Source organism: Helianthus annuus, chromosome 1, assembly GCF_002127325.2.
Source record: "Helianthus annuus cultivar XRQ/B chromosome 1, HanXRQr2.0-SUNRISE, whole genome shotgun sequence".
Taxonomy (NCBI): domain Eukaryota; kingdom Viridiplantae; phylum Streptophyta; class Magnoliopsida; order Asterales; family Asteraceae; genus Helianthus; species Helianthus annuus.
In genome coordinates, this window is record NC_035433.2 from 137,780,033 (window position 1) to 137,793,715 (window position 13,683).

General features: G+C 36.7%; 1 protein-coding gene and 1 long non-coding RNA gene across 3 annotated transcripts; one reads left to right on the top strand and one right to left on the bottom strand.

The window, feature by feature from the left end:
• The first annotated feature begins 439 nt into the window (after window positions 1-439).
• On the top strand, window positions 440-1,780 carry LOC110880985. Of its 2 annotated transcripts, none has more exons than XR_004862555.1 (3): window positions 440-900; window positions 1,219-1,273; window positions 1,524-1,780. It is a non-coding gene; the product is annotated as an uncharacterized LOC110880985 (long non-coding RNA). The 2 variants fall into 2 exon arrangements; XR_004862554.1 differs by having other exon boundaries at window positions 440-887.
• A 5,331-nt stretch (window positions 1,781-7,111) lies between these two features.
• Window positions 7,112-8,039, bottom strand: LOC110932804 (polyubiquitin-B). Its single transcript, XM_035989440.1, has 2 exons — window positions 7,919-8,039; window positions 7,112-7,794 (listed from the first exon to the last, which is right to left on the bottom strand). The coding sequence occupies exons 1-2, from the start codon at window positions 7,995-7,997 to the stop codon at window positions 7,112-7,114; spliced, it is 762 nt and encodes a 253-aa protein (XP_035845333.1). The 5' UTR covers window positions 7,998-8,039.
• Window positions 8,040-13,683: the final 5,644 nt, after the last annotated feature.

Here is a 13,683-nt window from a genome sequence, read left to right on the forward strand (position 1 = left end):
CGGACCGTTTCAACGCGAACCGTTTCGACTCGTACAGTTTTGACGCTAACCGTTTCAACCCGTACCGTTTCGACCCGAATTGGTGGTTGTGGGTGCCGGGGTGATGAATTCCAATTAATTTGACAACCAAACACAAGAAATATGGAATTGAGATTCTACTTCCAACAATTTTCAATTCCAATTGGAATGTTTAAATTCCAAATCCAATTTTTTCAAATTCTAATTCCTATACAAATTCTAATTCCAAATCCAAATCATTTCGCGAACCAAACGCCCCTTTATTTTTAGGTTTAGGCTCATTTGTTAAAAGTTAAATTTATAAATTCTTTTCAAAATAAAAGATAAAAATTCAATTATTAAAATCACCACTAAAATATTTACTTCCCTCCAAAACTGAAATCTTTCCAAAATCCCCCCAAATTGATTTTCAATTCCCCCCAAAAATCCAAATCACGGTTTTTCGGTTCACACACGTTCCCCCATTCCCCTTTTTTCAACATAATTTATTCATATTCCCCTTGAGTTCAATTAGAAGTCCCATTCCTTACAGAGAAGGAAAATTAGCAAAGAGCTTGAAGAAGTTAATAATGGAGGTTGAATTGAGCGGTATCACATTTAATGCTTTGCAATTCAGAGACATTGGTGAAAATTTCAACCCCAATCTCTACTCGATCTTGTTGTTTTATTATGTGCGCCAACTGGGAGTATAATTTGTTAAACCTATGTTCTAAATTGTTATTCATATTTGATTTGCAGTAAGTCAGAGTGCTTATTATCTTTTTTTTTTTTGTATGTACCTTGAAGCTGATAAAGCGATTTGTTTCCAGAAACTCAGAAACTTGTTGCTTTCATTTGGAATAAGATAAAACTTGATTGCTGAATTGAAGGTTTAAATATTTGGTTTGAATCTTGAAATGTCCTTACTTCTTTTTAGTTTATTGTAATGGTGGAATTTTTTAAACTTTTGCTTATAAACTGTTGATTTGGGTAGTGTTCATCTCAAACGGGTCAACAAATATTTCCATTTAGCAAATATGTATATAGAAAGGAATTGGCTTCAAATAGGTTGATGTATCTAATAGTTCTTTAAGTTGATTTTTGAGGCATACAACAATTAGTTTATTTTATCTATACTTGTTGATCATTATGTAATAATTAATGTTTTCATAAATTTATTAGTGTAGTAATTATTTTTAATAGTTGACCACATATATGCAGGTTGAATTTGGATTTGTGCTAAGAGGTCCATTACAGAGAACAATTCATGTTACATGTAAGTAATTACTATTTGGTAATTAGTACTAGTCAATGTAAAACTTTGGTAAATATATATTGAAGTATGATAGGTCAATATGTAAACTTGTGGTTTGCCCCCATGAAACTGTATATCTGTTTAAAGATTAGAGTTTGAACTCTTATTGTCCTTCAATGTTCAGGTAATATATTATATAACCAAGTTAATAGTTTCTTTTATATCTTTGGCATATTGCTTCATATATGTAATTCATTTAATCAACTTGCAGAAACAAGCACACAAGTTTCTTTATTATCTGCTTCAAGATTGAACAGACAAGCAACGGAATTAAAAAAGATACGGGAGTAGAGAAGTGTGCTAAGACGGAGAAAAATGAAAAAAATACAAGTTATACACTGGAACGAACGAGATTTCAATTGTTGTCACAAAACCCGCCATAATTTGTTTCCTCGTGATATGGGTTTATTGTATTGGTTTTGGATAATTTGGATCTTTATAATAGCACATGTGGATATTCATATTTGATTGTATATTTATCTTTGGTATAATATGTATCTATCTATAGAGATTTGAGTATATTGTCTATAAGAAACAATTAGATAATAATTTATATATTGAAAAGTTCTAGAAAAAAAAAAGACTTAGCTTAGCTAAATATGTAGCAAAAACTTTACATAACTCCCAGCAAACATCTTCAAAAATCTATAGCTAACTTCTTAACAAAAAGCTTATATAATTTGTAGCAAAATCGATAGCTAAATTAGGTAGTAGATTTGTAACAAAACAATAGCTAAATGTGTAGCAAAACTTCGTAGCCAAATTCGTAGTAAAAACTCCATCGTAGCTAAAAATTCGTAGCGGAATTTGGTAGCTAAAAATTCATAGCTAAAAATTTGTAGCAAAATCCATAGCGAGCATTTTCGTAGCAGAAGGCGTAGCTATAATAGCGACGCTATTACTTGTAGCTAAAACCGTCGCAAATATGATATCCGTAGCTAAATTTGGTAGCAAATGAATTTGCGACGAGACTTGTAGCTACGGGCCAAATCCGTAGCAACTCCGTAGCTAAATGGGTGTTTGCTACGAATTAGCTACGGATTTTGCCGTAGCAAATGCCTGTTTTTGTAGTAGTGTTTCTCTAAAGGAAATCATATATTTATGGATTTTCTCTCTCCACATGTAAAGCACATGCCAATTCCAAATAGGAAACTTTTAGTGTGACGGAGGGAGTAATATTTTTGTTTAAAATTATTGTTATTATTTAATATGATAGATAAATAGGAAAAAAAATAAGGTGAGAAAGCACCAGAAAGTGACACATGTCAAAAAAAAAGTATTTAATAGACCATGCGTAGTGGGCAATATCCACCCTTGGGCGTTTTGCGCAATGTGGCAGCCCACAGTCAGCAAGGGGCATTATTGGGCGTTTTTTTAAATGGGTGTAGTGGGGATATGGGCATTATTTTAAAAGGGTGTAAAGAATTAAATATAAATAAAAAACCAACCAAAAAACCTATTGGCTAAAAAAAGGAGCTCAAAAATGATTGGCCAAACAATTTCCCCTTTAGCGTTATTCAAAACAAGCCAAAACAGTTTTCAGCCGAGAACACGCCCAATAACGCCGTGCGGGGTAGGTGAGGGGTAGAATGGGGCGTTTTTGAGGGTCAATTTTGACAAAAATGACGCCCACTACGGGTGGTCTTAGTATAGAAAGATGTTACAATAATCAAACTCCTAAATTAAACTTTTTAACGGTGAATGCTACGATAACCATATTTCTAAATTAGACTAAATAATACATAATCTACCTCATTGCATGAAATCAAACTGGACTGTACATAAAGTGTAGATCTTTAAGGAAAAAATTGAGATGGAGAACCAGACCGTGTAGCATCAATCGGGCCCGCCTCGAGTCGATCAGTTCATCATCGGCGATTAGCAAGTTCTGCATGATTGGGTGATATCCGATTTACTTTGACATGGGATCTTGCTAGCTCAATATCCGACACATGAGAGTACGTTGTGTAATTCAAATTGAGGGAGTAACCACATGCATGTGGGTTTCAGTGGATAGCAAGTGTGGAGTTGAATGAATTTTTAGCAGTTTGATTTGAATAAAGCATATCGGCTAATTTGTTAGTAGAAGTTCGAGTCCTTTGGTTTAGTTGTAATTCAGTATTTGTTTCCTAATTAAGATTCAATCGCTTATATCATTTGAAATGCATTGTCATATTAGATGAGTCCTTCAAGTTAACTGTGCAACTTGGAGATAAGAAAGAACTAGCCACTGAAGGTAAAAGTATAGGCTAGTTTAATACAAAAAATGGAAATTTCAAACTCTTGGCGCATAAACTCCTAAGTTTCGGGTTAATGAAAAAGAGATACTCATTGTAGTTTAACAATGGTGAATGTGTTATTACAAACAATGACTCAGACGATGACCTTATAAGAATAGTGATGTCAAGTAATAACATGCCCTTATTAGATGAATCAAAATTCAAAAGCACAACTAGGTATTTCAAGAGCCCAAAAAGCACGAAAGGATATTGCCACAACAGTATGGCATCTCAAGTACAACCATCTTCATATACAAGGTCTCAAAACTATTCAAGACAAAGAAATGATGTAGGGCTTCCCACAATCATATAAATGGAGGCTTGTGAAGGATGTGTTCTTGGGAAACAAAGCAAACTTCCTTTTAAACCAACACATGAAGACAGTGGCGGAACCAGAACGATTTAGTTAGGGGGTCATCATAAGACTGCGGGGTATGGGGCGGGAGTTTGGGCGTGGGTAGGGGGAAAACGTCCACGCCACCACCCCGGGTGAGCATGGGTTACGGCGTGGCCCTTGGGGCATGGGTTTCAAGCCGGGCGTGGGGCGGTCTGGCCAAGCTGACATGGCGGGCTCTAATTGGACAAACCAAAGAAGCTGTTGGGCTAGCCGTTGGCCAACGGCTATCTAAAAAAAAATAATAAAATTTCATTTTTCCACTATAAACCTCACAATTTCTTCCATTTTTTACCACATTCATCTTCAATTCTCCATCTACAAAACGAAAAAATGCATCCTCATAACCGTTCTTTTGACCCGACCCACCCGTATGCACTCCAAGAAAATAATCCTAGCCCACCGGCCTGAGTATGGAAGAGATGCCACAAAAAGGCGTGCTCAAAAAGGCGTGCTCAAAAAGGCGTGCTCAAGAAAATAATCCTAGCCCACCTTTTTGATGATTCGCCAAGCCGAAACCGGCCTGAGTATGGAAGAGATGCCACAAAAAGGCGTGCTCAAAAATCAAGATCTGCTACGGCATCACCTTCAGCTGTGAGTTCGCTCTTGCATAGAGAAATATACAGCGACCAGTTGGATGACATTTCATCCAAGATGGATACATTCAACGTCTTCCAACAACAAACGGCCGAAATTCGGAAGAGCAAAGAAGCTAGAGATGCCGCTAGAGAAGCCAAGAGACAAAGACGGGAGGATTTGAAAATTCTATCCCAGCCGATTGATCACCTAAAGGGTGACGAGTTGGAAATAGTCTTGGAGATGAGAGAAGAGATAAAAAAACAAATATAAACGTTAGGAAATTTTTTTATGTAATTTTTTTTATGTAATTTTCTTTAATTTTTATGTATTTTTCTTTAATTAAAAACAAATACAAAGAGCCCAGCCGGGTCAGCCCAGCGAAGCCCACCAAACCCACGCCCCCAACCCCCGCCCCACCATACCCTGTTTAAATGTGGGTCGCCCCATGTCTGCCACCCCAAGCCACGTGTCAACAAATGCCCCAACCCAAGCCCAACCCCCGCCCCACCATACCCCGCAGTCTAAGCTTGTATTCTATACTGGTTCAAATTAAGGGGTCCATCTCTAAGTTTGTTCTTCAAAAACTCAAAATTTATAAATAAAAATTCAAAAAATTCCGGTGACCGGAGGGTCAACGCACCCTCTTGACGCCCCTCTGGTTCCGCCCTGCATGAAGGCATCCAAGCAATTGGAACTTGTGCAGGTAGATGCAGATGCATGTGGCAGCAGGTATTTATTTCTTTTTAGGGACAATTGCATACTTCCCCTTAAAAAACTGCTTAATTGAGTATTTACCCAACTTAAAATAAAAATTGCATATATCCCCTTCCTTAACTATTAAAATTGCATATATCCCCTTCCTTAACTAATATAGTTGCAAATTTACCCATTTTGATTTATTTTATTAAAAACAAGTTATATAATGACTTTTTTACCCTTATTTTTACTAAAACTTAAAAAAATACAAATTTATTCATTGAGGTACATTGTTCACATAAACCTAACTTCTAATCTATTTTTATGTTTTTATTAAGACATTTCTCTTATAATACTTTGAAACTCATTTAATTTTTAACTTTAGTTTTTAGGTTATTTGGTTCGGTTCGATTTTTTTTCGGCTTTCACATGGTAGTGGGTGCTTGTTAGTTGCTAGTCAAATTGTGTTATGTTAACATCGATCGATCCTGTTACGGGCCGATTGTTCGTTTATTATCACTTAATACATTATTTACTATCGTAACTTTCAGCTAATGCATTGGTGATGAATGATGACTGTCAAACTGCACTTGATGTTGCAAGAATCAAGGGATATAGTAACATTGTTCGTGCAATTGAGGTACATTGGCATTTCATTTCACACGTGATTGTGACATACACAGAACCTCTTTGTTTTTGTTTTCCACAAATCTTTTCAAGTTTTAATATAGGGTAAAATGCCATATTCGTCCCTAAGGTTTGGCCAGTTTTGCGACTTTCGTCTAAAGGGTAAAAAAGACCAGTAAAAACGAATATATTTACGTTAAAAACATAAACCACAAAGACTAGTAAAAATGAACAAATTTGTATTTTTTTAAGTTTTAGTAAAAATAAGGGTAAAAAAGTCATTATATAACTTGTTTTTAATAAAATAAATCAAAATAGGTAAATTTGCAATTATATTAGTTAAGGGAGGGGATATATACAATTTTAATAGTTAAGGAAGGGGATATATGCAATTTTAATTTTAAATTGGGTAAATACGCAATTAAGCAGCTTTTTAAGGGGAAATATGCAATTATTCCTTCTTTTTATCGATGATATAACTCGAATGTCTTGGGTTTTAAACAGAATGGGTGTGGCATAAAGGAAGAGCTGGTTAATTATGGAAATGACCAGGAGTATGATCAAGTGTAGAGGCCTCCAAACTACTTATGGGCTAGCTACTACTGCCTATCTTTTAAATATTTCTCCTACCAAAATTCTTCTTGAATACACTCCTCTCCACACTTGGAATAGAAGGAAACATGTGGTCAGTTACCTAAGAATCTTTGGGTGTTTAATTAGCATATGGTCCAGTTCCTACTCAAGCTAGGAAAAATCTTAGTACCAAGTTATAGAAATGTATATTCATGGGATACTCATCTCAGTCAAAAGAGTATTATAGGCTTTATAATCCAAAAACCAAATCAGTTCAAACCAGAAAAGATGTGGATAACAAGTTACAAAATAGAGCTACATTAAAAGTCAAAAGACACAAGACATCGTCTTTTACCATACTGAAGGATCATAAGCTTGGCTGCTATAATCTATTATACCTTCATCATCCCTGCCCTGATGTATGCATGAATCACCCTGATACACGCATAACTGTGAGTGTTGATTTGTTGTTGATGTTATAGCTAGCAAGTGTACCGTTGTTGTCGAGAACCATTTCGTTGAAGATCAACTCCTGCTCGTGATGGGGAATCTGAACCTTATACTGGATAAGGGTTTTTATTCTGTCGACAGTGTCCGAGGGTTTGATTATCTTTGTAACAGTCTCTCCGGTGAGCGTCTTGAAGAATATCTTCATGGGTTCCTTTGATTTCCTTGATCTACGCATAAGCGTGAGGTGGATTTCCTGTTGATGTGGAAGTCGGAAAGGGTCCCACTATCCCGAAGAACCACTTTGTTGAAGATCAACACCTGCTCGTCAACAGGAACACCTTCCTCACGCTCAATGATAGATTTCACTTTGTTGATGGTGTATGTAGGGTTGACTAACAAAGTGATGGTCTTTCCAGAGTTAAAACTCACAAAAATTTCCATGTAAATCACGAATTTAAACATGCTTGTTAGCGTGGATCCGTTGATAATGTTTAAGTCCGCAAGTGTGTCTGTATCGTTGAGGACAATTTCATTAAAGATCAGCACGTCCACAACACATTCCATCTTGGCTTTCACACTGCCGATGGTGTCTGAGGGTTCCACTTCAAGAGACAAAGTCCTTGGCCTTAGCCAGAGGCCGAACGCGGGGATCTTGATGAATATATTCATGAAGCCCTTTGAGTTGCGCATAAGTTTGAGAGTGGATCCTTTCTTGATGCAGAAGTTCCCAAGAATATCGTTGTCCTGAAGAAGCTTTTCATCGAAGATCAGTTTCTGCTGGCGGCATGGAATATCTTCCTGAGCCTCAATCTTGAGTTTAATACTGCTAATGGTGTCTAAACCTTTGACTTGAAGAGAGATGGTTTTACCGGTGGCGGTTATCACTATAAGACACACAAACGTAACATCATTGAAGTAAATAGGCACAAAATAAAACCAGAAACAAAAACTGAACCATCAACCAAAACTAGATATTCAAACAATAGCTATGGTCGGAAGAACCCTTACCGTTTATCACGCCATAGTCGTTCTCCTCGGCTTCAAAATAATCCTCTCCATCTCCGTTCGGTATCCTCATCGAAGCCATTCCACTTCCTTTTTTTTCTCGTAAATGGTTTAGAAAAAGGGAGATAGAAGAGTAAGGTAAAATTATGATCGAAAATTGTTTAGAAAAAGGGAGATATATAGAAGAGTGAGCCAAAATTATGAGGATTTTGCTTGGATTAGTGTGCTGAAGCTCAAAAGGTTTATTGTACATTTTGTTATAAAAGTTGTACCATCTGTGTGGAGTAAATTTCTTCCACTAATTTAGTTCGCCTTTTTACTTTTTTCCAACTAGGTAACTTTTTTTTTTTTTTTTGAAAATTAAACTTCATTAAAACCAACTTTCGACCCAAACGGGCAAAAGGCCAAACACACAACAACGCCCCCGACCCAAACGGGCAAAGGGCAAGAAAATTACAACATATACAACGGATATTTACACCATTCTGCCCATCTAATATAATTACAAGCAAATCTATTTTTAACCCATGCAAAGCTTTTCGATTTTATCTCCCCTATGATATCTTGCGGGCTACACTTTTTCTGATTGAAAATCACATCGTTCCTTTCTTTCCATATGCACCAGCAAGCAATCAAAGCCATCCCATACATAATCTTTTCCGTCTTCTTGCCGCTCTTAATGACCTTGTGTGTTTCGAGAATGTCTTTGAATTCAAAGAAGAAAAGCGGCGGGATGTTACACCAAACGCTGAAGGACGACCACACCCGGATAGCCACCGAACAAGCAGTGAACAAATGATCCACCGTTTCCTCGAATTCGTCGCAAAGAGGGCACATAACCGATGCTACATCCACATTCCTTCTTCTTAAATTTCTTCTAGTTGGAAGCCTATCCAAATTGCCTCTCCAATTCATAATGTTACATTTGATGGGCACCCATTTACACCACTCAAAATTAGGAGGGTGACAATCCCCTCTATCAATGATCATAGCCTTTTTCACCGATTTCACCGAAAAACCATTCGGGCTATCAAGATTCCAAGACCAAGCATCTTTATCATTGGAGAGCCTCACAGATATGATGACCTCGATACATTCCTTCCATTCCTTTAGCTCCATCTCTGTCTCAGGTTGTCTGGACCAGTGCCAAGAAAAGCCACCAGTCCCTTGATTCGTGACAATTCTCTCAGAGACCCTGCACATTTTAAAAAGCTCCAAACCAAATAAGTGAGGCCATCTTTCCATAAAGGGAAGATCGTCCGCCCAAGTGTCAATCCAAAATCTAATATCAGCCCCATCCCCCACCTTACCCCCAATTAAACGGTTAAGCCCCTTCCCATTTAATTTCTTAAAAGATATCAACTTAACCATGTTCTTCCAACACCCCGGCATGTTTCCGTTGAGCGGAAGGAAGCTCCTTTGATTATTCTTAAAATGGCAAGCTTCCACCACTTTACACCAAAGATTATGATTTTCAACTCTATACCTCCACCCCCATTTTACAAGAAGAGCCTCATTAACCTCTTTGAGTCTATTTATACCTAAACCACCTTTTGTTTTAGGCCACGTGACCCAATCCCAAGCCACCCAGTTCATTTTATGATTATTACTAGAGCCCGCCCACAGAAATTTTCTCATTTTGGCTTCAAGAGTATTTAAGACCCCGACCGGAGCCTTATATAAAGATAAATAATAAATAGGGAGGCTCTCCAACACCGCATTGATTAACGTAAGCCTCCCCCCTATCGATAAGGTTTTCGCTTTCCAAACCGATAATCTTTTATCAAAAATCTCAAAAATATGTGTCCAATTGTTAATTCTGTTCATATTGTTCCCCACCACAATCCCCAAGTAAGTAAGCGGAATAGAGTCCGATTTACATCCAATCATTTTAGCCATATCAGACACTACCCCATTATCCACCCCCAACCCGTAAATGTTAGATTTTTTAAGGTTGATCTTTAAGCCCGAACATAAGTAAAAAATTCTCAAACATCTCGCCACGTTCTTCACATTATCTTTATCCCATTCTCCCAATAATAAAGCATCATCTGCGTAAAAAAGGTGAGAAATAACCGGTCCGGAATTTGGTGTTTGAATTCCTTTGAAAAACCCTTCGGTCCTAGCTTTACCCAAAATGTTAGACAAAGCTTCCATGACCAGTAGGAACAGAAAAGGGGATAGAGGGTCACCCTGTCTCACCCCTTTGCTACAATTAAACTCAAAAGTAGGTGACCCGTTTACAAGAACCGAGGATCTAGCCGACACCAGAATCCCCTTAATCCATTTACACCATAAATCAGGGAAACCCATTTGCCCCATGATGTCCACCAGAAAACTCCAGTTAACGTTGTCATAAGCCTTTTCAAAATCAATTTTAAAAATAAAAGCTTTTTTTTACATTTTTTAATCCAAGCCATGAGCTCATTTAACATTAACGGACTGTCCAGAATATACCTCCCTTTAAGAAACGCCGTTTGGTTCTCCGATATGATGGTCCCTATAACCTTTTTGAGTCGATTTGCCAGAATTTTCGAGATCGTTTTGCTTATCACCCCAATCAGATTGATTGGTCTGTACTCCCTTAATCCCACCGGATCCTTGTTTTTTGGAATAAGCGTTATGAAGGAAGAGCCACACCCCGCCGAGATCGAGCCTTTGCTGTAAAATGAGACCAACAAGTTGTAGAAATCAATTTCAAATAAATTCCAATACCTTTTAATAAATTTGAAGTTAAACCCATCCGGCCCCGACGCTTTGTCAGATCCACACTCGAACACTGCGCTTTTGATCTCTTCTTTACTGAAGGGCACCGTTAAAGATGCCGCATCAGCCTCCGCTAGACGTTTAACATTATGGCAAATGAGTTTAGGCCTGTCTTTAATTTTTTCCTCGAAAGCCCTTTTGAAAAAACCTAAAATTTCTTTTTTGATCAAAGAAGGTTTAGTGGTCCACACCTCGTCGATCATAAGACCCGGAATATTGTTGAACGCCCGTCTACTTTTGATGTACCCATGGAAGAACGCAGAATTCTCATCACCTTCGAAAGTTATAAAATTAAAGACCTAAAACTAGGTAACTAAACTACAACTTGTAAGGGGAGGGGGTGGTCATTAGTGATAGAATTCTATCACTCATAAGCACCAATCAAGTTTCGCCATGTCATCAACCATTTTTCTATCACTCGCAACCTTTTTTAGTGGGGGTGGTCATCACTCACCACCACACCCAATAATTTCCCCCCAACCAACAACTACCCTCACAAAACAAAAGAATAACGCGTGAAGAAAATAACGAAAATCGAGTCTGTGGTGCTATAACGCGTTGAACTTTGAGGCAGCAGTGGAAAATCACGCGTTAATATATCACGCGTTAATGTATAACGCATGGCCCGTGTGGCCTAACACTACTAGAAAAATTAAAATTTCTGACACCATTTTCCGTAGGAAATGCATCACAACTTGCGATTTTCTACGAATTTGTGACGAAATGCGTATGTAGGAAAACCACTCGTAGGAAACTGGTTTCTTACGCATTTTCTACGCATTTTCCTACCCATTTCTGACAGAAAAGGGCTGTCACAAATTGCTACACATTTTCTACGCATTTTCCTACCCATTTAACGGAAGTTAATTTTTAATTTTTGCTACACAATTGTCACGAAATTTAATTTTCTACGAATTTGTGACGAAATGCATATGTAGTTAAACCACTCGTAGGAAACTGGTTTCTTTACGCATTTTCTACGCATTTTGCTACCCATTTAACGGAAGTTAATTTTTTATTTTTGCTACACAATTGTCACGAAATTTAATGTTTTTCTAGTTTTATTCTATTTATAAAACATACGAGAGATCATATACAAAAGCAAATAAAACTAAAAACTATAAAATTTCAATAACATTAATCATAATCTATACAAATTTACAAACAAAAAATGTATAAAATCTACTAACATAAAGAAAATAAAATTACATATTCCTTTAACAAATTCAATAACATTAACCCACACCCATCTCATTTTTCAGCTCTGGAGAATCGAAACCAACATCGAACACCTTCCGAGCAACTCAGCAACTCAACATCAACAACCGACACAACATCAGCAACTCAAGTGGTGAGAAAAGAATTCCAACGCAGATAAAACATGGATCCGTATGAACTTGTTGTTCTAGATTCGTATATAACTTCCAGATCTGTTGATTAACTGTTTGTTGATTTGTATGAAAATGATGCAGATCCATAATTACACACCCCAGCCTTGATTCGTACGAATCAACAACACATCCAGTGATGTGAGGGGATCAACGGTTATGGACAAAATGCATCAATAGCCAAAATTAACTGGAACAATAAAATGTATACCGAAAACGAGATGACGTGCTCTAGTTTATGCTTTCCGACGAACTGAACCACCACCACCGTCGGCGTCACTACTGTTGGCAACCATCTTATACGCCATCGTCGACTGAACCACCACCATCTGTTTGGCCAAGACTAGTTGAAATCGAGATGGATTATTGCCAGGATTTAGTGATATACCCGCCGCCGCCGCCTTGCTTATACGCCATCGTCGACCACCACCGCTGTCGGAGCCTCGTCATCATCCAATCATCATCGTCACATCACCGGCGTGGTTGTCGGAGAGCGGCCGGCTAACAACGACGATTACCAACTTCTCCGGCACCGGCTGGCATGTCGAAGTAAAAGGATGATCGAGAGAGAAGGGGGCAGGGGGGTTTGTGGTGTGCTGTGTTCAAAGTAAAAGGAATTTAGGGTTAAACTAAAGCTTTTGATTCTAGAGTATTTTTAACCGTTAGATTGATTATTAGGTGAACCATGGACCATAGGATGGTGATCCATGTGAAGTTGAAGTAATGCTTTTGATTGGCTCAATTATGTGTAAGTAAACCTTTTTGTTTCTTTTTTTTTTTTTTTCATTTTGTAATCTTTTATTGTTAGTTTTTTTAAAATGTTTTGTATAGCTTTACTATAAAAAGTTTTTTTTTTCTAAAAGTTGTTTTTTTTAGGAAAGTGTTTTTTTTTTTTTGGTAGAAATTGCTATCCTAAGGAACTGAGAGTTTTTTCCCATTATAGTGTGGATGGAAAAAGTATTTACCATAAATATGTGTACACATAAAAAATACTAGTTATTCTAAAATTTCTGTACCGTTCTAAAAAAATTCAATTAATAGGTGATTCTATAATTATATTTATACCTTCTTAAAGTTGTATTAAATACAAAAAATATTATTTTATTAACCAATGATGCAAGGATTAAATTTGAACCAAACTCTTTCATGGTAGTTAAATTCTTATTAAAAAAATAAAGAAAAACTTCTACTAGAAAAGTGTTTATTTTTTAATCACCATTTAAATCGTATATTTTTTTATTTATTTATTCAGCTTCTACTAGAAAAGTATTCATTTTTTATTTACAAGTTAAATCGTATATTTTTTATATGTTTACTAGATTATTAGACCCGTGTACGACACGGATTTAAGGATATAAATTTATAAATTATTTAAATTTATATTCTCTTCAAAAATTTACATAAGTGAATTTGTTACCATAGATGACGCAATAATTGCTCATGTGTAAAAACCGATTATTTTAGAAACACACCAACTTTACATAGAAATTGTTCTATACTTTTATTTATTGTCATGGCAAAACATTAAGCGAGAGAAAACTATCTTCTTTTCAATTTAAATGGAATCCTTCTATTTCACGGTATTAAACGAAATTTAAGGATAAAAGTTCAAGT

Excerpts from the sequence above, each read along its gene's own strand:
- LOC110932804 (XM_035989440.1), bottom strand. The coding sequence starts at position 7,997 with ATGGCTTCGATGAGGATACCGAACGGAGATGGAGAGGATTATTTTGAA. Across the intron at positions 7,795-7,918 it reads CGACTATGGCGTGATAAACG|TGATAACCGCCACCGGTAAA; the intron begins GTAAGGGTTCTT and ends TGTGTCTTATAG.